General features: G+C 44.1%; 1 protein-coding gene across 1 annotated transcript in view; it reads right to left on the reverse strand.

The window, feature by feature from the left end:
* Positions 1-11407: 11407 nt before the first annotated feature.
* trrap (transformation/transcription domain-associated protein) overlaps positions 11408-24621 on the reverse strand; it is an 89124-nt gene continuing 75910 nt past the window's right edge. Inside the window, exons 67-72 of the mRNA XM_084141818.1 lie at positions 22598-22823; positions 22252-22469; positions 19505-19689; positions 19154-19357; positions 14187-14381; positions 11408-13199 (exon numbers count right to left, since the gene is read on the reverse strand). Coding sequence (XP_083997944.1) covers positions 12915-13199; positions 14187-14381; positions 19154-19357; positions 19505-19689; positions 22252-22469; positions 22598-22823 — 1313 coding nt within the window. The 3' untranslated portion in view covers positions 11408-12914. The remainder of the gene's footprint in view (positions 13200-14186; positions 14382-19153; positions 19358-19504; positions 19690-22251; positions 22470-22597; positions 22824-24621) is intronic.

Consider the following 24621-nt stretch of genomic DNA (forward strand, 5'->3'; position numbering starts at 1 on the left):
AAAGGTCCTGAACAGTCATTCTGATTCCCATGTAAAATAGCCTTTTGAGTGACTGAAAGATCACCCATAATGTTTTTGGGGATAGAAATGCTAAAAATTGGCTAACTACCTGGAAGTTAGAAAAGTTGGCGGGGAGCTTATATTCATGAGCTCGCCTTGACTTAGTGCCTTGCAAAAGTATTCATCCCCCTTGGTGTTTTTCCTATTTTGTTGCATTGCAACCTGTAATTTAAATGGATTTTGATTTTGATTTCATGTAATGGACATACACAAAATAGTCCAAATTGGTGACATGAAATGAAAAAAATAACTTGTTTCAAAAAAGTCTAAAAAATAAATTATATTAAAGTGGTGCGTGCATATGTATTCACCCCCTTTGCTATGAAGCCCCTAAATAAGATCTGGTGCAACCAATTACCTCCAGAAGTCACATAATTAGTTAAATAAAGTCCACCTGTGTGCAATCTAAGTGTCACATGATCTCAGTATATATACACCTGTTCTGAAAGGCCCCAGAGTCTGCAACACCACTAAGCAAGGGGCACCACCAAGCAAGCAGCACCATGAAGACCAAGGAGCTCTCCAAACAGGTCAGGGACAAAGTTGTGGAGAATAACAGATCAGAGTTGGGTTATAAAAAAAAGATTGTGCTTAGCGCTATTCTGTTTCTTTTTATCCTAAAACACTCCCTAGTCCTTGCCGATGACAAGCATACCCATAACATGATGCAGCCACCACCATGCTTGAAAATATGATTGATGTGTTGTGTTTGCCCCAAACATCACATAACACTTTGTATCAGGACATAACATTTCTTTGCCACATTTTTGGCAGTTTTACTTTAGTGCCTTATTGCAAACAGGATGCATGTTTTGGAATATTTGTATTCTGTACAGGCTTCCTTCTTTTCACTCTGTCATTAAGGTTAGTATTGTGGAGTAACTACAATGTTGTTGATCCATCCTCAGTTCTCCTATCACCGCCATTAAACTCTGTTTTAAAGTCATCATTGGCCTCATGGTGAAATCCCGGAGCGGTTTCCTTCCTCTACGGCAACTGAGTTAGGAAGGACGCCTGTGTCTTTGTCGTGACTGGGTGTATTGATACACCACCCAAAGTGTAATTAATAACTTCACCATACTCAAAGGGATAGTTTAATGTCTGTTTACCCATCTACCAATAGGTGCCCTTTGCAAGGCAAAGGAAAACCACAAAGAACAAGAAAACCTCCCTGGTCTTTGTGGTTGAATCTGTGTTTGAAATTCGCTGCTCGACAAAGGGACCTTACAGATATTTGTATGTGTGGTGTACAGAGATGAGGTAGTCTTTAAAAAAAAAATGTTAAACACTATTGCACAGAGTGAATCCATGCAACTTACATGACTTGTTAAGCAAATGTTTAATCTTGAACTTATTTAGGCTTGCCATAACAAAGGCGTTGAATACTTATTTACTCAAGACATTTCAGCTTTTCATTTTTAATTAATTTGTACACATTTCTAAAAACATAATTCCACTTTGACATTATGGGGTATTGTGTGAAGGCCAGTGACACAATCTCAATTTAATCAATTTTAAATTCAGGCTGTAACAACAAAATGTGGAAAAAGTCAAGGGAAGTGTACAGTGGGGAAAAAAGGAATTTAGTCAGCCACCAATTGTGCAAGTTCTCCCACTTAAAAAGATGAGAGGCCTGTAATTTATCATAAGTACACGTCAACTATGACAGACAAAATGAGAAAAAAAATCCAGAAAATCACATTGTTGGATTTTTAATGAATTTATTTGCAAATTATGGTGGAAAATAAGTATTTGGTCAATAACAAAAGTTTCTCAATACTTTGTTATATACCCTTTGTTGGCAATGACACAGGTCAAACGTTTTCTGTAAGTCTTCACAAGGTTTTCACACACTGTTGCTGGTATTTTGGCCCATTCCTCCATGCAGATCTCCTCTAGAGCAGTGATGTTTTGGGGCTGTCGCTGGGCAACACAGACTTTCAACTCCCTCCAAAGATTTTCTATGGGGTTGAGATCTGGAGACTGGCTAGGCCACTCCAGGACCTTGAAATGCTTCTTACGAAGCCACTCCTTCGTTGCCCGGGCGGTGTGTTTGGGATCATTGTCATGCTGAAAAACCCAGCTACGTTTCATCTTCAATGCCCTTGCTGATGGAAGGAGGTTTTCACTCAAAATCTCACGATACATGGCCCCATTCATTCTTTCCTTTACACAGATCAGTCGTCCTGGTCCCTTTGCAGAAAAACAGCCCCAAAGCATGATGTTTCCACCCCCATGCTTCACAGTAGGTATGGTGTTCTTTGGATGCAACTCAGCATTCTTTGTCCTCCAAACATGACGAGTTGAGTTTTTACCAAAAAGTTATATTTTGGTTTCATCTGACCATATGACATTCTCCCAATCCTCTTCTGGATCATCCAAATGCACTCTAGCAAACTTCAGACGGGCCTGGACATGTACTGGCTTAAGCAGGGGGACATGTCTGGCACTGCAGGATTTGAGTCCCTGGCGGCGTAGTGTGTTACTGATGGTAGACTTTGTTACTTTGGTCCCAGCTCTCTACAGGTCATTCACTAGGTCCCCCCGTGTGGTTCTAGGATTTTTGCTCACCGTTCTTGTGATCATTCTGACCCCATGGGGTGAGATCTTGCGTGGAGCCCCAGATCGAGGGAGATTATCAGTGGTCTTGTATGTCTTCCATTTCCTAATATTTGCTCCCACAGTTGATTTCTTAAAACCAAGCTGCTTACCTATTGCAGATTCAGTCTTCCCAGCCGGGTGCAGGTCTACAATTTTGTTTCTGGTGTCCTTTGACAGCTCTTTGGTCTTGGCCATAGTGGAGTTTGGAGTGTGACTGTTTGAGGTTGTGGACAGCACATTCTTTTACGTGGGAGAACTTTTACAATTGGTGGCTGACTAAATACTTTTTTTCCCCACTATGTTTCATTGACTTCATCCACAAACTCTCTCCTCCCTCTTTCCTTTTTTAGTCTACACATTTTAATGACTGCTGAAGGGCTCTGATTAATGAATCATGTAGTTCTCTTTCTATACAAGGTTAATAAAGTCCACACAAATTCATGTCAAAATATCTCTATCTGTATCAGTGTGTACACTTGTGTGTTTGTGTATGTGTGCATGTGACCAAGGTCAGTATGAACATTAGAGCAGTTGGTAATTACTACAGGGTAATGGGGTCCACTAATTAGCCTGTTAATTGGTTGAATTATTTAACAGTTTTCTTTGCATTCCTCCGTTGTGACATTTTAGATGTAATTATGATTTTGGTATCGATATGACCAACACTTGGCTTACTAGGTATAGCTATTTAAACTACACCCCTCCGCAAACACACCTTCTCTGATGTTGGTTACAAGGCGGTACCTTATTTAAATTAGGTAAGAGAATAAATATCATGTTACCATTATTGTATTAAAATGAGAGTGATGCCACCCTATACCCTTAATAATCCCACCTCCTGAATCCAAGTGTTTGACATGGGGTAGGGGATCACTAACTTTATGATCAAACTTTATCAATGTAGAAGCAAAAGTCATTTTTCATACTTTGGTCATCATACTTTCATCTGGTTTCATCCAAATATCAAATTTTTTATATCATCCATGATTTTGAATGTTCATGACCTTTAACTTGGTGGTCCTCTGTAGCTCAGCTGGTAGAGCACGGCGCTTGTAACGCCAAGGTAGTGGGTTCGATCCCCGGGACCACCCATACACAAAAAAAATATGTATGCACGCATGACTAAGTCGCTTTGGATAAAAGCGTCTGCTAAATGGCATATTATTTTATTATTAACTTACAAAGAAACTACAGCAATAGCTGTGATAAGGTATACTGTAAAATACCACTCATTCTCCAGCCCAACTCCAAAATAATATTAATGAACTGTTACTAACAGTGTGCAGACTTTGGAACAAGGGACTGGATGCTGAAACAGTCAGTAAGCATAAGCTTTACAGCAATGTACTGAATGGATCCTGAAAATATGTCAGTGAATTACCATATGAATGACTACAGTTGATGTGATTTTCTTCCCAGAAGACTGAAAATATCTGCTCACAAACTGAATTAAATGAAATAGAAATAGACATTTAAAATCATCATCAGCACTGACCCATTTTTTACGCAGACAATGTAATTCATTCTTCAACCTTGGTTTCAACAACCGTGCGATGAAATGACGTTTCCGACACAGTGAAATTCTAATAGCCTGAAGGATCATGGGAGATATGTTTAATGAATTCCATTAGCTGTGTTAATGGTGTTCTGTCAGAGAACAGGAATCAAATCTACCTCAGATGAAAACAGGCATTTAAAGAATAAAATGCTATTGTGATATAATCTGATGTCTGGATTAATGTTTGTTTACATAAAAGTAAAACATGTAGGATGCCACCCAAATGGCACCCTATTCCCTATATAGTGGGGAGGGGATCAGTAGCCGTATGGGCCCTGCTCAAAAGTAGTGCACTAAATAAGGAATAGGGTACCTTTGGGACGCTGATGTAATAAATCCCTCAGACCTATATCAAACCGTAGGCCTGCTGTATGACAGGCGAAAACATCCTGATCTTGAATTATGTATTACAGTAGAGTAATCCAAACGGATTAGGATGATGTTGTTTCCCTTGTCACTAGACAGATATACTGCAGGCCATATACAGTGCCTTGCAAAAGTATTCATTCCCCCTTGGTGTTTTTCCTATTTTGTTGCATTACAACCTGTAAATTCAATGGATTTTTATTTGGATTTCATGTAATGGCAATACACAAAATAGTCAAAATTGGTGAAGTGAATGAAAAAAATTATAAAGAATAAATAACGGAAAAGTGGTGCGTGCATATGTATTCACCCCCTTTGCTATGAAGCCCCTAAATAATATCTGGTGCAACCAATTACTTTCAGAAGTCACATAATTAGTTAAATAATGTCCACCTGTGTGCAATCTAAGTTTCACATGATCTGTCACATGATCTCAGTATATATGCACACACACCTGTTCTGAAAGGCCCCAGAGTCTGCAACACCACTAAGCAAGGGGCACCACCGAGCAAACGGCACCATGAAGACCAAGGAGCCCTCCAAACAGGTCAGGGACAAAGTTGTCAGGGTTGGGCTATATAAAAATATCTGAAACTTTGAACATCCCACGGAGCACCATTAAATCCATTATTCAAAAATGAAAAGAATATGGCACCACAACAAACCTGCCAAGAGAGGGCCACCCACCAAAACTCACAGTCCAGGCAAGGAGGGCATTAATCAGAGAGGCAACAAAAAGACCAAAGATAACCCTGAAGGAGCTGCAAAGATCCACAGCGGAGATTGGCGTATCTGTCCATAGCACCACTTTAAGGCGTACACTCCACAGAGCTGGGCTTCACGGTAGAGTGGCCAGAAAAAAGCCATTGCTTAAAGAAAAAAATAAGCAAACACGTTTGGTGTTTGCCAAAAGGCATGTGGGAGACACCCCAAACATATGGAAGAAGGTACTCTGGTCATATGAGACTAAAACTGAGCTTTTTGGCCATCAAGGAAAACGCTATGTCTGGCGCAAACCCAACACCTCTCATCACCACGAGAACACCATCCCCACAGTGAAGCATGTTGGTGGCAACATCATGCTGTGGGGATGTTTTTCATCGGCAGGGACTGGGAAACTGGTCAGAATTGAAGGAATGATGGATGGCGCTAAATACAGGGAAATCCTTGAGAGACACCAGTTTCAGTCTTCCAGAGATTTGAGACTGGGACGGAGGTTCACCTTCCAGCAGGACAATGACCCTAAGCATACTGCTAAAGCAACACTTGAGTGGATTAAGGGGAAACATTTAAATATCTTGGAATGGCCTAGTAAAAGCCCAGACCTCAATCCAATTGAGAATCTGTGGTATGACTTAAAGATTGCTGTACACCAGCGGAACCCATCCAACTTGAAGGAGCTGGAGCAGGTTTTGCCTTGAAGAATGTGCAAAAATCCCAGTGGCTGGATGTGCCAAGCTTATAGAGACATACCCCAAGAGACTTGCAGCTATAATTGCTGCAAAAGATGGCTCTACAAAGTATTGACTTTGGGGGGGTGAATAGTTATGCACGCTCAAATTTTCTGTTTTCTTGTCTTATTTCACAATAAAAAATTGTTATTTTGAATCTTCAAAGTGGTAGGCATGTTGTAAATCAAATGATACAAACCCCAAAAAAATCCATTTTAATTCCAGGTTGTAAGGCAACAAAATAGGTAAAATGCCAAGGGGGGTGAATACTTACACAAAAGTATGTGGACACCCAATCAAATGAGTGGATTCTGCTATTTCAGCCATGCCCGTTGCTGACAGGTGTATAAAATCGAGCACACAGCCATGCAATCTCCATAGACAAACATTGGCAATTGAAGAGTTCAGTGACTTTCAACCTGGCACTGCATAGGATGCCACCTTTCCAACAAGTCAGTTCGTCAAATTTCTGCAATGCTAGAGCTGCCCCGGTCAACTGTAAGTGCTGTTATTGTGAAGTGGAAACATCTAGAAGCAACAACAGCTCAGTCGCGAAGTGGTAGGCCACACAAGCTCACAGAATGTGACCGCCGAGTGCTGAAGCGCGTAGCTTGTAAAGATAGTCTGTCCTCGGTTGCAACCCTCACTACAGAATTCTACACTACCTCTGGAAGCAACGTCAGCACAAGAACTGTTCGTCAGGAGCTTCATGAAATGGGTTTCCATGGCCGTGCAGCCACACACAAGCCTAAGACCACCATGCGCAATGCGAAGCGTCAGCTGGAGTGGTGTAAAGCTCACCGCCATTGGACCTTGGAGCAGTGGAAACGCGTTCAATGGAGTGATTAATCACGCTTCACTATCTGGCAGTCCGACGGACAAATCTGGGTTTGGCAGATGCCAGAAGAACGCTACCTGCCCCAATGCATAATGCCAACTGTAAAGTTTGGTGGAGGAGGAATAATGGTCTGGGGCTGTTTTTCATGGTTTGGGCAAGGCCCCCTTAGTTCCAATGAAGGGAAATCTTAAAACTAGATCATACAATGACTTTCTAGACGATTCTGTGCTTCCAACATTGTGGCAACAGTTTGGGTAAGGCCCTTTCCTGTTGTAGCATAACAATACCACCGTGCACAAAGCGAGGTCCATACAGAAATGGTTTGCCGAGATCGGTGTGGACGAACTTGACTGGCATGCACAGAGACTTGACCTCAACCCTATCGAACACATTTGGGATGAATTGGTACACCGACTGTGAGCCAGGCCTAATCACCCAACATCAGTGTTGGACCTCACTAATGCTCGTGGCTGAATGGAAGCAAATCCCCGCAGCAATGTTCCAACATCTAGTGGAAAGCCTTCCCAGAAGAGTGGAGGCTGTTATATCAGCAAAGGGGGGACCAACTCCATATTAATGCCCATGATTTTGGAATGAGATGTTCGACACATACTTTTGGTCATGTAGTGTACCTGCTGCATCTATAGAGCTGTGGCCTGTTGTTTTTAGGGAAAGGGGATACCTAGTCAGTTGCACAACTTAATGCATTCAACCAAAATTAGTCTTCCATATTTAACCCTCTGAATCAGAGAGGGGTGGGGGGCTGCATTAATCGATGTCCACCTTGCCAGCTCGGGGATTCGAACCAGCGAGCTTTCGGTTACTGGCCCAACGCTCTTAACCGCTAGCGTACCTGCCGCCTCAATGTGTTCACTTTATTGTTCACTTGTCTGATTAGCATCACAGCTCAGCAACTGAGCAGAGAATCAGAGATAGTAAGTGGCCCAATAATTTATTCTAGTTATGAATGCTGTGAACTCAAAAAATAACAACCTTGCCTTTCTTGCACTTGTCTTTTCTTACTAGCACTGACTTTAGTTATAGCTGCTTTATTGAGGTAAAGTGTCTGAAAATGTGAGTCTCACCTAGTTACCTTAAAGGACACTTCGGTATAAGTCAGATGAACTTGTGGATACCATTTTTATTTCTCTGTGTCCAGTATGAAAGAAGTTAGAGGTAGTTTCCTGAGCCAATGCTAACTAGCGTTAGCACAATGACTGGAAGTCTATGGGTATCTGTTAGCATGCTAACAAGTCACTCTGGTCTGCTAAATGACAAATGTACAGTACCAGTCAAAGATTAAGACACACCTACTCATTCAAGGGTTTTTCTTTTTTTAAACTATTTTCTACATTGTAGAATAATAGTGAAGACATCAAAACTATGAAATAACACATATGGAATCATGTAGTAACCAAAAAAGTGTTAAACAAATCAAAATATATTTGAGATTTTTCAAATCGCCACCCTTTGCTTTGATGATAGCTTTGAAGGAGTTCCCACATACGCTGAGCACTTGTTGGCTGCTTTTCCTTCACTCTGTGGTCCGACTCATCCCAAACCATCTCAATTGGGTTGAGGTCGGGGGATTGTGGAGGCCAAGGTCATCTGATGCAGCACTCCATCACTCTCCTTCTTGGGAAAATAGCCCTTACACAGCCTGGAGGTGTGTTGGGTCATTGTCCTGTTGAATAGCAAATGATGGTCCCACTAAGCGCAAACCAGATGGGATGGCGTATCGCTGCAGAATGCTGTGGTAGCCATGCTGGCTAAGTGTGCCTTGAATTCTAAATAAATCACAGACAGTGTCATCAGCAAAGCACCCCCACACCATAACACCTCCTCCTCCATGCTTTACGGTGGGAACTACACATGCGGAGATCATCCGTTCACCCACACCGCGTCTCACAAAGACACAGCGGTTGTAACCAAAAATCTCCAATTTGGACTCCAGACCAAAGGACACATTTCCACCGGTCGAATGTCCATTGCTCGTGTTTCTTGGTCCAAGCAGGTCTCTTCTTCTTATTGGTGTCCTTTAGTCGTGGTTTCTTTGCAGCAATTAGACTATGAAGGCCTGATTCACACAGTCCCCTCTGAACAGTTGATGTGTCTGTGACTTGAACTCTAATGAACTTATCCTCTGCAGCAGAGGTAACTCTGGGTCTTCCATTCCTGTGGCAGTCCTCATGAGAGCCAGTTTCATCATAGCGCTTGATGGAACTTTCAAAGTTCTTGAAATGTTCCCTATTGACTGACCTTCATGTCTTAAAGTAATGAAGGACTGTCATTTCTCTTTGCTTATTTGAGCTGGACTTGTTTTTTTTTACCAAATAAGGCTACCTTCTGTATACCCTCCCTACCTTGTCACAACACAACTGATTGGCTCAAACGCATTGAGGAAATAAAATCCACAAATTAACTTTTAAGAAAGCACACCTGTTAATTGAAATGCATTCCAGGTGACTACCTCATGAAGCTGGTTGAGAGAATGCCAAGAGTGTGCAAAGCTGTCATCAAGGCAAAGGGTGGCTACTTTGAAGAATCTCAAATATAAAATATATTTTGATTTAACACTTTTATGGTTACTACATGATTCCATATGTGTTATTTCATAGTTTTGATGTCTTCACTATTATTCTAAAATGTAGAAAATAGTTTTTTTTTTTTTTTTATGTGAATGAGTAGGTGTGTCCAAACTTTTGATGGTAGTGTATGTAGGCCTATGCTATCAGTTATAAATGTATATCATCAGTTAAAAAGCATCTACAAAGCCGTTATAACACACACAAAACAACAAAGTGTCCAAAACCCCTTTATAGTCCGGTCCTGTCCTGAGCGTTCAGTGAAAGAGAACACTGGAGTGGTATTTCATAGTTTTGATGTCACTATTATTCTACAATATAACAAATAGTAAAACATAAAGAACAACCCTTGAATGAGTAGGTGTGTCCAAACTTTTAACTGGTAGTGTAAATGTAAGTATGCTGTGAACTATAAAGGGTGAGAATGCTGTACTATTACAATACATGTTGACTTGCAATATTATACAATTTTATATACATGATATACACGTTAAAATGCTCTAATAGATAATCTAACAACGCACAAAACTTTTTATTTTCTTTCTTTTTTATCCATCCATCGTCATATTTGTGATGTTCTATTTCCAGAGGGAATTCTGATCCCTCTTCCTGACAGGTTCCATTCCACTGTGTCCTTAGAGTCCCAGGAAGTGCCAGAAACCACGTTTCCTCCCCCTTCTTCCTTCCCCACTTCAATCCCACAGGTCTGCATCAATCACATCCTCTTCCCAGATATCAGTCTAGACATCAGCAGACACCTAGGCCAGCCGGGACACAAGCCAGGACACAGCACACAGGCAGCAGGATACAACACATCTCTCTGTTGTGATGTGTGTGCGCTGTTGAATTTCATATCTCACTGCCAGCCTCATATCAGAAGAGACACCTGAGGCGTGAAATGGATGCCTTAACTACAAAGGACAGTAAGGACACCCACAAGTTCAAATGCTATTGTTTAGAGAAAAAAACAGATTGTGGGTGTCCTAGATGTTTGTTAAGTGTTACGTGCCATTGGAAAGGGATATCAAATGCGATATATGGAGATACAGTACATGGTGGTATACTTAGCTTCAGATGTCATATTTGGTTTCGATTTTGATGGTCTTCTGGCGAGGCCCCATGTGATGTGATGGTTGCCTGGGTTGCAGTCTGTTCTTGCTTCAGGCCCACTTGTTGTTAACCTGCCAAACCAATTGCCATAAAGTAGCATTGTTAAATGCAGGAACAGGAACAGTCAGGTAGGTAGTCTGACTGACATGATAAATGGGGACAGTGAGCTGCAAGAGAGAGAGAGCGAGGGAAAGAGCTGCAACAGAGAGAAGTTGGATGACCGAGAGAGACATATAGTGAGATTAAGCGAGAGAGAGACATTTACAGTATTAAAGATATGGTTTAGGAGTGTGGAGAGCAGGTTGACAGTGTAACTCAACGGAGGCCAGAGCACACCGAGATATACTGACATGGATAAATCCGTCACCATGTGAGAGGAGGCCGAGGCTGACTCCACCTCGGTAGTCTTCCCCTGGACTTCCACGGCAGGGAGATGGGGGCCAGGCCCTGAGGACAAAATGAAAAGACAAACTCAAGGATATTCTACCTCCACATAGCCCTCAGCCAAAATGTTAACAGGGCTTTACTTGAAACTGCAGACCAGCTAAATGTAGTGCTTTTCTTTTCATTTTCAGTTATTTAGAATATAAAAAACATTATTGTCCAAGTGTGGCACGATTGATTTATCTCCCTTTGTGCCATGCATGATAATGTGTGCAATGTGAGAGGTAGCGACTGCAATGTAAGACATGGTGTAATTTCTTCATCAACTCTGTATTGGAACTGAATGGGTATGAGATGCACTGTCTGAGTTTATATGTAATTCAAATCCAGGACTCATCTCTCTCTTTACTGTGAAATTGAGTGGCGACACACAAACAAGTGTATGCAGAAAATTGACATAATTATTTAAAAGAGCATTTTAATAAAACAAAATGCATATTTACAAGGCAGGAGGTAACAATCCTTCAGTTGTCCCAAAAGCACTGTACCTTTACAAAATGGGGGATAATGCATACAAAAACAGGTCAGTGTAGCCCATATAGGCTACTACATACATGCTGTATGTATAGATACTGCTTACGGAGTACAGTGCGAGTCTTGAACCTGAACGCTTGAGTGCAAGACAGTTGTGCTAAAGGGAATTCATTAGTCTTCAAAAAAAAAAAAAATCCTTATCTAGACCTATGACAGCTGCAATAGACCAAAACCTAAAGTCAAAATGGCTTTTGAGTAGCTCAGACATTGTACAGTACACACACTCCAGGCAGTGAAAAGGAATGATACAGCATAATTATTCACAAGAGTATTATATTCTACATTTTTTTGGGATATATATAAAAATGTCCTACACATAATTTGGTATTTAAATAATAATGATACAAACTCAAAAAGAAGGACTTACAATATTTTTAACATTGCGTTGTTGATTCACTGGAGTCAACTTGTAAACTTAGAAAAGACTCGATGAGACTATTACCAAGTGAACTGAAAATCATGAGCATTATAAAACACAGTACTGTACTTTCTCCAATACTCCCTCCACTGTTCCATTTTCATGGAGGGATGATAAACACAACAAACAGTAAGTCAAGTACAGAGAGAGGCGATGCAGATTAAACGTGGCAGACTACGTTTGGTTCGAGTGCCTTAATTAGTTTCTCCATCAGTGAGTTTCCTGATTAGCCTGGTTAAACAAGACTGAACACGTCCAGACTGGTTTTACCAGGCTATTTCCTGATAACATGGGTACCTGACTGGTTCTGCAGCACTCAACGGCGCTACATTGTTCTCTTGCTTTGTTTGCTTGCTACAGTAAATCGCTGCATCCTTTCAACTTGAGACCAGGAAGCCCTCCTCAAAAATAATACCTGACAGAACAATTTATACATGACAAAAGCATTTTCTTCAGTTCCAGTTTACATTGTGTGATTTCCTCTTTTCTGTGGCTCAATAGTGAAGGCCGCCTGTCACGCTCTTCAGTGGCCAATGATGGCATCTTATGGTTGTGTGAGCAGCACAATTAAGCAATAAGGCCAGAGGGGGTGTGGTATATGGCCAATATAACACTGCTATGGCAGTTCTTATGCCCTTAGCCGTGGTATACTGGGCATATACCACAAACCCCTGAGGTGCCTTATTGCTATTATAAACTGGTTACCAACGTAATTAGAGCAGTAAAAATAAATGTTTTGTCATACCCGTGGTATACAGTCTGATATACCACAGCTGTCAGCCAATCAGCATTCAGTGCTTGAACCACCCAGTTTATAATGTGCATTAGAATACCCTCATGGCCAAGAAAACCTATTTTCATAGGTTTTATCATGTCCATCCTCTTCTTCATCGTTCCCCCCTCTCTTCTCCCCCTCACAACCAGGGCTGCCAGGCATCTCCTCTCCCCCTTATAGCCAGGGGTGCCAGGCAGGGTCCATGCGACAGAGGTTGTCCAGGCTGTTGGCAGCAGCCACCAGGGTGTTGACCTTTGACTCCCCTCCCTCGAACTGGGCCAGGTTGTGGAGCCTGGTCATGATGGCCGTCACAGCCTTCTGCACCAAGGACACTAGCTGCTGGGAGTCCATGTTCTCAGGCTGACCTGCCGGGGACAGGGGCATGGACGTGTCCTCCTGGGTCTTCTTGTGCCACGCGATGATCTCGTCACGGAGCACCGCCTTCAGGATGCCGTCCACCTAGTGGGGTAGAGGGGAGAAGGAGAGGAGAGAACAGAGAATGATGGGGAGCTGCAAAATGCATCTTGCACTCTAGTAAGACTATTTATGGGAACATTGACTGAGGAACCTAACTATTAATTTGTGCTAATTCAGGAATCATGAGATACTGTGAGAACATCACATACTAACAGGGCTATACACAGCAGCCATATAAACTATACAGAAGCCACAACACTAACACTAGCTAACCACCTAGCTGGGTACACTCTGTCCTCTCCACTCGGTGTGCCCACTTTATGGTGTGTTGAGGGCCTGATTGTCAGAACAACCCGTCTCCTCTCCCAGGAAGCGTGTATAACCACCTCTCCACCCCCCAAAGAAAGCAGTGGCCTCTGGGATACGTCTCTAGCTCGGTCTGTCCCGTGTGTGTATGTGCGTGCATCTCTGCACTCCCTCCATCCGAAAGTCCCTCGGTCTTCAACACCCCAGTTTCTTCACCTCCTTAAGGAAGCAGCCCCTCTCCTCTCCGGCTTTAGCTACAGGATGGAGCTGGGCTATATATAGATATATAGCTGCCTGCTGCCCTATCATTACGGGACCAACATAGATATACAAGCCTCCTCCTGCCACAGCTGGGACTGAGGCTGAGAGGCCATTGTTTTTGTTTTGATACGCCTCAATGAATTTCCCTCCAAGTTTACATTTGTGGGGTGTAAAACACCCACACAGAATAACATCCATCAAGAATTATAGTGTCTAAATTAAGACAAGAATTGAGAAATGAGTCTGCTCACACTTTAAACTTAATTAAAGGGTATGGTTCTACCAGTGAGTTCTACATGGTGCACAGCAGTGGTCTACTGCTGTAAAGGAGAATTCTCTCCTACCATGGCTTCAATTTAAACTGTGATATGCTGATTCATTATTTTTGTCCAATCAACATAGCTAACAAACCATGAAGGTAATTTGCTGTTGTGCTACAGGTGTGCTTGTTGTTGGGCCTACCTTGAAGTTGGGTTGAGCAAAGCAGCGTGCCACAGCGATCATGGAGGCGGTGAGGGGGCCGGAGACGCCGATGGTGGTCAGGAACTCTGAGATGTTGGGCGTCAGACGGAAGGGCACGGGCCGGTTGGCGTCCAGGTCACCCGTGGCATCGTTGATGTCGAAGCGGAAGTACGACACATTCAGCTTCCCCGTGTCCTGTTGGAGGAGAGGAGTATAACGGTTAGGATCAGGTCTGTGTGTGATCAGTGTGTGTGTCTGCCCTTCCTGATATTCCCTCATACAGTGCATGTGGAAAGTATTCAAACCCCTTGACTGTTTCCACATTTTGTTACGTTACAGCCTTATTCTAAAATGTATTAAAACATTTCTCAACAATCTACAACTATACCCCATAATGACAAAGCAAAAACAGGTTTTTAGATTTTTTTTTCAGTGGCAGGGACTGGGAGCCTAATCAGGATCGAGGGAAAGATGAACGGAGCAAAGTACAGAGAGATCCTTGATGAAAACCTGCTCCAGATCGCTCAGGACCTCAGACAGGGGCGAAGGTTCACCTTCCAACAGGACATCGACCCTAATCACACAGCCAAGACAACGCAGGAGTGGCTTCGGGACAAGTCTCTGAATGTCCTTGAGTGGCCCAGCCAGAGCCCTGACTTGAACCCGATCGAACATCTCTGGAGAGACCTGAAAATAGCTGTGCAGTGACGCTCCCCATCCAACCTGACAGAGCTTGAGAGGATCTGCAGAGAAGAATGGGAGAAACTCCCCAAATACAGGTGTGCCAAGCTTGTAGCGTCAATCCAAGAAGACTCGAGGCTGTAATCGCTGCCAAAGGTGCGTCAACAAAGTACTGAGTAAAGGGTCTGAATACTTATGTAAATGTGATATTTCAATTTATTTGTAATAAATGTGCTACATTTTCTAAAAACCTGTTTTTGCTTTGTCATTATGGGGTAATGTGAGGGGAAAAAATTATTTAATCCATTTTAGAATAAGGCTGTAACGTAACAAAATGAGGAAAAAGTAAAGGGGTCTGAATACTCTCCGAATGCACTGTGTATTCCAGTCAGGATTCCACCGTGTCTGATCACTAAGACAAGTCATCTATAAACATTCTCCTGAGGTATTCTCTATGGACCAGTTACTCCTGTATATAACCAATGGACAGGATACAGCTGCCTTCAAGTAAAGAGTGTGTGTGTGTGTGTATTTAACTACAAAATGGCTGATTTTATTGATCTGCCATAGACAGAGCACCATAAAACGTCAACATATCACCCCAAGCACATCCATAATCCCTCTATCCCTCTTTCTCTGTCCCTGGTGAGTTAAGCATATACAGCAGGACTTTGTCTTTAAGCCTGCATTTGTGTAAAGAGGGACCAATATGATGTATGAAGAGCAGAGAGCATTCTGGGAAGATAAGCTGTTTATGGGAGAAAGTAAGTGTGCTTATGACAGCTTTATGGCAATAGCATTTCATTTGAGTTTTTTTCAGTCTCTCAAAGATACGGCCTTGAGCCAACAGGGTTAGATGCTAGACCCCAGGAGGCTCAGATAAGCTCAGGCTCAGAGAGAAACTCCTCTGGCTCCGGACTGAGGCAGTGTCCTGAATAATAACACATTAACAGGTGACTGCTACTCCATTGTGACACTGTATGAATAGACTGAGTCAACACAATACGAGGGAGGTGACATAAGATACATTCTCTGAGGATGGGGGCATACAATGCAGAGGCCAAACCCTCTCAATGCACTATTTTAGAAAAGTTTACTATTCTAGGGGTAACATATGGGGTTATTTGGGTGTTTATTGGGGCGAGGCTAGGGGTTACGCGTGTCAGTAATGTCCTTCATGTGAGTGTGTGCGTGCATGTGTGCATGCATGCGCCCGTGTGTGTGTAATCCTGCCTGTGTCTAATGGGATCTATGGCGTGTAACAGGCAGAGAGGGGGCTTAATGCGTCTGCTTAGCTGCCCAGTGGAACGCCTGTCAGAAGAGACAGATTAGGATCATAGAGGAGGAGAGAGGAAAGGAGGAGGCTGTCCGTCTGTTCCACACAATCATCTTTAATAATGACTTTCAGAGATATACTCTCTGCCCTCCGAAAGGAGCGCGCACACGTATATATCCAACTGATCTGGTGCGACACACACACACACACACACACTCTCTGGCTCTTTATATTGAATGGTCTCTGATAGCAGAGCAAAGAGTCGGAATAAGACTGACTGTCAAAACAGCATCGTCCCATAGAGGCTCACTGACTGACAGGGCTGCATTGATGTCATAGAGGGGAGGAAGTAATGCATATTACCAGTCAGTGATGCTCATCTCTAATGAATCTAGGGGTCTAGGAGGAACATCTCCATATTGAATTAGTCTCCTTGACATGAATCCTCTTTCTTTGACAGACTGCTTCAAATTCCCTTAGCCATGTGTCCTTGGCTGGGTTAGGTGCAGAGGCGGTGTGTGTGTGTGTGTGCGCACGCGTTTATGAGTATGCGTTTATCTGTGTGTGTTAGTGTTAGGTGGTAAACCATATTGTACTACATACCGGGATTAATGCACGGACCAGTTTCGGTTTTTACTTTACCTTCTATAACGGTATTTCAATGTTTGGTTTGTTAAAAGTGATACACAACTCCGGCGAATGTAATGTCCATTTTTATAAATTAGTTAACGCCGTTTGCTACTCGAGTAGTTTTTCTCAATCTCCTGCTGCATGCCAAGCCCTGGCCCCCGTCACTCAAGGAGAGAGCAGTTGCTCTATCACGGTATCTTCTAAAACAGAGAGGACTAGGCAAAGCATGAATACATGTTAGCTAGCTACATGAGTTAAGAAAACATATAATGTAACATCTAATTAGGGTCCCCTGGAAACACTGACCAACACTTTGTTTCCTACCCTGTCAATAATTCCTCCCTGGCTTATTCATTCATTGTCATGTCAAACAATGTATTCAAGGTGCTGCCTACTATATTCCAACTATAGAATTAGAATAATCATTCTATTTCCATGATTTCAACAGTTCACCAATTAATTAGGCCTAGGTTTTTTGCCCATATCATGCAGCCCGGAGTGGCACAGTGTGGAAATGATAACAAAAATGCAGGAAATGCAGAAATTGATAAATTATTGTTGTTTGAAGTTGGCTTGAACAAATCAGATCACAATGGAGAAAGCCCCATTGGAATCACTTATCATAAAGCATATTTAGAACTTTTCTTATTCAAAAACCTTACCATATAAAATACATTGTGCTATTACACTGCTCAAAAAATAAAGGGAACACTTAAACAACACATCCTAGTTCTGAATGAATGAAATAATCTTATTAAATACTTTTTTCTTTACATAGTTGAATGTGCTGACAACAAAATCACAAAAATTATCAATGGAAATCAAATTTATCAACCCATGGAGATCTGGATTTGGAGTCACCCTCAAAACTAAAGTGGAAAACCACACTACAGGCTGATCCAACTTTGATGTAATGTCCTTAAAACAAGTCAAAATGAGGCTCAGTAGTGTGTGTGGCCTCCACGTGCCTGTATGACCTCCCTACAACGCCTGGGCATGCTCCTGATGAGGTGGCGGATGGTCTCCTGAGGGATCTCCTCCCAGACCTGGACTAAAGCATCCGCCAACTCCTGGACAGTCTGTGGTGCAACGTGGCGTTGGTGGATGGAGCGAGACATGATGTCCCAGATGTGCTCAATTGGATTCAGGTCTGGGGAACGGGCGGGCCAGTCCATAGCATCAATGCCTTCCTCTTGCAAGAACTGCTGACACACTCCAGCCACATGAGGTCTAGCATTGTCTTGCATTAGGAGGAACCCAGGGCCAACCGCACCAGCATATGGTCTCACAAGGGGTCTGAGGATCTCATCTCGGTACCTAATGGCAGTCAGGCTACCTCTGGCGAGCACATGGAGGTGCGAACAACCAGTCTGTGCTGCCCCCCAAAGAAATGCCACCCCACACCATGACTGACCCACCGCCAAACCGGTCATGCTGGAGGATGTTGCAGGCAGCAGAACGTTCTCCACGGCGTCTCCAGACTCTGTCACGTCTGTCACATGTGCTCAGTGTGAACCTGATTTCATCTGTGAAGAGCACAGGGCGCAGTGGCGAATTTGCCAATCTTGGTGTTCTCTGGCAAATGCCAAACGTCCTGCACGGTGTTGGGCTGTAAGCACAACCCCCACCTGTGGACGTCGGGCCCTCATACCACCCTCATGGAGTCTGTTTCTGACCGTTTGAGCAGACATGCACATTTGTGGCCTGCTGGAGGTCATTTTGCAGGGCTCTGGCAGTGCTCCTCCTTGCACAAAGGCAGAGGTAGCGGTCCTGCTGCTGTGTTGTTGCCCTCCTACGGCCCCTCCACGTCTCCTGATGTACTGGCCTGTCTCCTGGTAGCGCCTCCAGGCTCTGGACACTACGCTGACAGACACAGCAAACCTTCTTGCCACAGCCCGCATTGATGTGCCATCCTGGATGAGCTGCACTACCTGAGCCACTTGTGTGGGTTGTAGACTCAGTCTCATGCTATCACTAGAGTGAAAGCACCGCCAGCATTTAAAAGTGACCAACATCAGCCAGGAAGCATAGGAACTGAGAAGTGGTCTGTGGTCACCACCTGCAAAACCACTTCTTTATTGAGGGTGTCTTGCTAATTGCCTATAATTTCCACCTGTTGTCTATTCCATTTGCACAACAGCATGTGAAATGTATTGTCAATCAGTGTTGCTTCCTAAGTGGACAGTTTGATTTCACAGAAGTGTGATTGACTTGGAGTTACATTGTGTTGTTTAAGTGTTCCCTTTATTTTTTTGAGCAGTGTATATTTTGACCATATCGCTCAGCCCTAGAGTGTGTGTGTGTGTGCATGCACGCGTCTCTGTGTGTGTGTATGTCCAGGTGTGTGCGTGCATGGGCGTCCCTCTCTCTCTCCCCCTACCTGTGCTATCTGCAGCATCTCAGGGTTGAGGCGGTTGAGGTGTAACATGAATTCAGCCAGGCCGATGAGAGACAGCTGGATGGTGAACATCTTTCTGAAGGTCCAGTAGTCTGTAGCGTTGGGGAAGGTGTGTAACGCCCACTCCCTCAGCATGCTGCGAGGTACCATGTTCCCCTGAACCTCCTTCAGAATGTCACGCAGCACCTGGTGGGGACAGGGGTTTAGAGTAGGAGTGTGTGTTCCAGTAAGTACCTGGTGGCTGGCCAGTGTGCCCCTGGACTGTACTATAGCCAGGCGGTCGTTGTGTGTGCACCAGTGTGTTTGTGTGTGTCCATGTTTATGTTCCAGTACCTGGTGGCTGGCCTGTGTGCCTCTAGCCTGTACAGTAGCTAGACGGTCATAGTAGCGTGAGATGGGGTTGTCGTGCTCAATGCCTTTCTTGGCACAGCGTTGTTTATAGATCTCCACCAGAGACAGAGACGATGGGTTGTCCTCTACCAGACGCATCTGAGGAGACACAGCTACCACCCTGGGGACTGGAGAGATAGGATGGAGGGAGGAAGGGGGAGAGAGTGAGCACAATTTAATAACATGGTAAACTGATTACACACCTCAATACACTGTATACAACCTAACCTTGGAGGACGAGGGAGGGAGGGAGGGAGGGAGAGAAGGGCGGTAGAGTAAGCCACCTCAATACAACAACATTGCAATACTAAACATCTACACCTACATTTTCCAAGGCAAAACAAGCCATCTTCATTTTAATACACTGTGTAAAGTAAACTATTACACCCAACATTGCACAACCGGTCTACACATCTAGCCTAACCTAAGATTTCTCAATACAATACAAGAGGTTTAGTGCTCCTGTGGGCCAAATGTAACACTAGAGTTGAAGAGGTTCAAAGAGGACAGCACCTGGCATATAATCAGAGCCATGTAAACATTTACATAACATGGCAAACCACCAACTGAACACTACCATTTTACTTAGAGGGAATGAGTAGAGGGACCACAGAAGTCCATATTCCCTCTTAAAAACAACCCAATCAGTCGCTGAGAGGGAGAGTGGGCAAACATCTGGGTGGAAGGACAACTCTTGGTGAGGACAGGAAAGGAAATTGTATATACAAAGATATTGTATAAAGAAGAGAGAGAAAGAGAAAGCAAGAGAGAGAGAGGAGGATGCCAACAGGGTAGTAATCAGTCTGAGTACATAGCGATGTCACAGGCCAATTTTCCCTGGGTGACATTCTGACCCCTCACCTTCCTCTGGTCTCCACGGATACCAGGTCATGTAACTGAGGGACGCACATCACAATGACATGCTCATCAGTATGCTTCTGTCAATGCTTTCATCCCCATCTCTCTCCAATCTATATCCCATCGCTCTCTAATCTGTCCTCCCGAGTGGCGCAGTGGTCTAAGGCACTGCATCGCAGTGCTAGCTGTGCCACTAGAGATCCTGGTTCGAATCCAGGCTCTGTCGTAGCCGGCCGCGACCGGGAGACCCATGGGGCGGCGCACAATTGGCCCAGTGTCGTCCAGGGTAGGGGAGGGAATGGCCGGCAGGGATGTAGCTCAGTTGGTAGAGCATGGCGTTTGCAACGCCAGGGTTGTGGGTTCGATTCCAGTATTAAAAAAATATGTATGCACTCACTAACTGTAAGTCGCTCTGGATAAGAGCGTCTGCTAAATGACTAAAATGTAAATGTAATCTACACTGAGTATACAAAACATTTAGAACACCTGCTCTTTCCATGACATGGACTGACCGGGTGAATCCAGGTGAAAGCTATGATCCCTTATTGATGTCACTTGTTAAATACACTTCAATCAGTGTAGATGAAGGGGAGGAGACAGGTTCAAGAATGATTTTTAAGCCTAGAGACAATTGAGACATGGATTGTGTATGTGTGGCATTCAGAGGGTGAATGGGCAAAACAAAAGAGTTAAGTGCCTTTGAACGGGGTATGGCAGTAGATGCCAGGCGCACCAGTTTGAGTGTGTCAAGAACTGCAACGCTGCTGGGTTTTTCACGCTCAACAGTTTCCCGTGTGTATCAAGAATGGTCCACCACCCAAAGGACATCCAGCCAACTTGACACAACTGTGGGAAGCATTGGAGTCAACATGGGCCAGCATCCCTGCGGAACGCTTTCGAACACCTTGTAGAGTCCATGCCCCGATGAATTGAGGCTGTTCTGAAGGCAAAAGGGGGGGTGCAACTCCCTAATGTTTTTTTACAGTCAGTGTATATCCCATCTCTCTCTAATCTCTATCCAATCTATCTAATGTATAGCCCATCTCTTTACATCAGAGCAGATCATAGGAAAGACATGAGCCCTCTTTTATTCTATTTTGAAATGCACTTCTTTTGGTCGTTAGACCAGAACAATGTAGCCCCCCATGAGGATGCCCTTGACCTCTGCCCTGGAAGTGGTTCACCACAATACTGATAAATCAATCACAGAAAGGCAATTCAGATTCAATCTCCCAGCCAGCCTCCCATGTGCATAACATTGCATCTTATTTCATTCACTCACTGACTGACTGACTCTCTGCCCTGACACGTCGACAATTCCCCTCAATTTAATTTCTCTCATTCCTTTCTCCTCTCCTTTGCCATATTTTTCTTTAAAGAAAGCCGCATATACAGTACAGTTAAAGAGGTTGCTAGGATTTAAACATCAACCGCCTGCCTTATCGGACTATATAGACATGCCCTTGGAAAAACAGTTTAGACTGAGCTACACTTGACATTTCTACTCTCTCATTGAATTCTCTATTCCTGGGTTCAGAGCCCAAGATACACAGAGAGAGGAGATTTTAGACTGCCTGTCAAAAGACTGACTTGACAGGAGGGAAAATGAGAGAGAAACAGATAGCCCAGACAGAGCTATAGAGTGATATATGAAAGAGTAGAGTCAGACAGAGAGAAAAGGGAAAGAGAGACAGACAGACGTAAAGCAATAGCCCAGTGTGTTGCCTCAGGAATAATAGGTGTCTTAGTGGTCTATGAGAGACTAGAGACAGTGGGAAGAGAGGGAGCGCTAGATAGACAGACAAAGAGAGCTAGCCCAGTGTTTGTCATACCAGTAAAGAAGAGGTGTCTCTTGGTGGTCTCCTTCCTCTTCTCCAGACAGGGGTTGAGCAGCCTCAGTAGCTGTAGGACCCTCTCCTCCCTGCGGGACTCAGTCAGACAGGCATCGTTCATCACCAGGTAGGGGTAGATCTTCCCGTTGTGACCTCTGATGTAGAGACGCCGTGCTGCTGTGTTGTGTTTCTGGACTATCTCCACTCTGGGCATGAACCTGGAGGAAACACACACACGCTGTTAACTACCTGGAGGAAACAGACACACACACGCTGTTACTACCTGGAGGTAATGGCAGCGTAACAAGACTTGTGTGTGTGCTCTCCATACGTGTATCCTCCTCACCGTGCGATCTTGATGTAATAGTGCGTGGGTTTGGGCATGAGGAACTCCCCAGGGATCTCCACCTCGGCGGTCTGGGCTGAGAAGTTGCTGAGGAAGCGGCACTTCTCCTCGATCAGGAAGAACTTGGGCAGCTGCTTGGTCTTGGCCTCCAGGATCTTGATCCACTTCTTCAGCTTGGAGATCAGGTTGTGGAGCTTCATGGAGCCAGGCACGCTGAAGTCAAAGTCTGCATGGGGACAGAGAGACAGAAAGGGGTTGATAACCAATATGAGGCTATTAAGTGGAGTTAGACGACCTGTTCGAAGGAAGCCAACAAAGCCTATACTGACAACCATGAAACTCAAAGTTTGGGTTCAAATGGTTTATTGTCTATTAAGGGTCAAAGAGAAAACAAAATGGTTAGGTTTCTATGGATGGATATAATAATAATAATATGCCATTTAGCAGACGCTTTTATCCAAAGCGACTTAGTCATGTGCGCAAACATTTTTACGTATGGGTGGTCCCGGGGATCGAACCCACTACCCTGGCGTTACAAGCGCCATGCTCTACCAATTGAGCTACAGAGGACCACAGCGGTCCTCTGAGGTAATAAGAGAAATGACCAATGAGAGCAAAGCTGAGACTGAAAATAACCAATGAGTAAGAGGCAGAAACAAGCTCTTTGTTGCCATATCAACCAAAGTGCTGTACGTTTTCCACCCAGTCCCCCATGGAGCTAGTCTACTGATATAATCACAAGTCCCTCTCACAAGAAAAGGAGTTACATTTCATATTCAAGTCACAACTGACATTGTGCATATTCTTGGGAGGGAATGATATAACAAAAGGTGCAAGCAGAAAGGGAGCCACGGTGATGCCCCCAGGACATCTTTATCAAGCAGGTAGAAACCTGCTCCATTATCACAAGGCTGTTGTGCTCTGCTTGTTGTAATGAAACCATGAAAGTGTATCAGAGAATGAAAGGCCTTGCCATTTCAAACCCCTTCTGAGTGAACTCTTACACTCTAAATAAACCTTTTTTTTAAATCCAATGTTCCTTCATGGCATCCATTTTACCTGCCTGCTGTTTGCTAGCCTAGGGGAGACTGAATTAGAATTAGGCTAGTCTTGTTGAATTGCCAATGATTCAGCGGCATAAAAGTATATATAACCTACAAATAGAATACATGAACTGTGGCTGTCTTTTTTTAACAAGATCATTTTCATTACTGTCTGGATTATTCTGTGATGTAAAAGGTACGTAAGAAGAGGAAACAGGAAATAAGAGGACAGCTGAAAATATAACCAATTTTGACATTGGAGCTTGGCCATATAGTGGAAACTGAGTCAGAGCAGAAGTAAGGAGGGGGGCTATTTTAGCTACTTTTTTCTCTGACCGCTGATCAGTCATCTCATGCTGCTGTGAACAACAAGCCCCCTGTTCTCTGATCCATAGTCTCCTAAAAACAGCTACAAATACCTGCTCCCTGACCTGAGACTGGAACACTAGGAGGCATGTAACTCTCCCTCTTTCACTGCCCTCTCCCTCTTTCACTGCCCTCTCCCTCTTTCGGCCTCGCTCTCAGACCCCTCTCTGCGCGCTCTCAGACCCCTCTCTGCGCGCTCTCAGACCCCTCTCTGCGCGCTCTCAGACCCCTCTCTGCGCGCTCTCAGACCCCTCTCTGCGCGCTCTCAGACCCCTCTCTGCGCGCTCTCAGACCCCTCTCTGCGCGCTCTCAGACCCCTCTCTGCGCGCTCTCAGACCCCTCTCTGCGCGCTCTCAGACCCCTCTCTATCTGCCCTCCACCCCCCCTCTCCCTCATGACCAGAGAACCACAGTGTTCAGTGGTCCGTCTCTATAAATAGCCCCTAGACTATTTTCTCGCAGCAGCAGGAAGTCTTAGGTGAGTTAAACTCAGTGGTTTGTTCAGCTATAGATGTAACAGCTGGATGGCCACTGGTTGGCTGGCTGGACCTCAGAGCCAATCAGTCTTACACAACAACAGCAGTGGTGCAGAAGGCTACTGGGGTGATTGTGTGTT

This window comes from Coregonus lavaretus (genome assembly GCF_964263955.1).
Source record: "Coregonus lavaretus genome assembly, chromosome: 25".
Lineage (NCBI taxonomy): Eukaryota > Metazoa > Chordata > Actinopteri > Salmoniformes > Salmonidae > Coregonus > Coregonus lavaretus.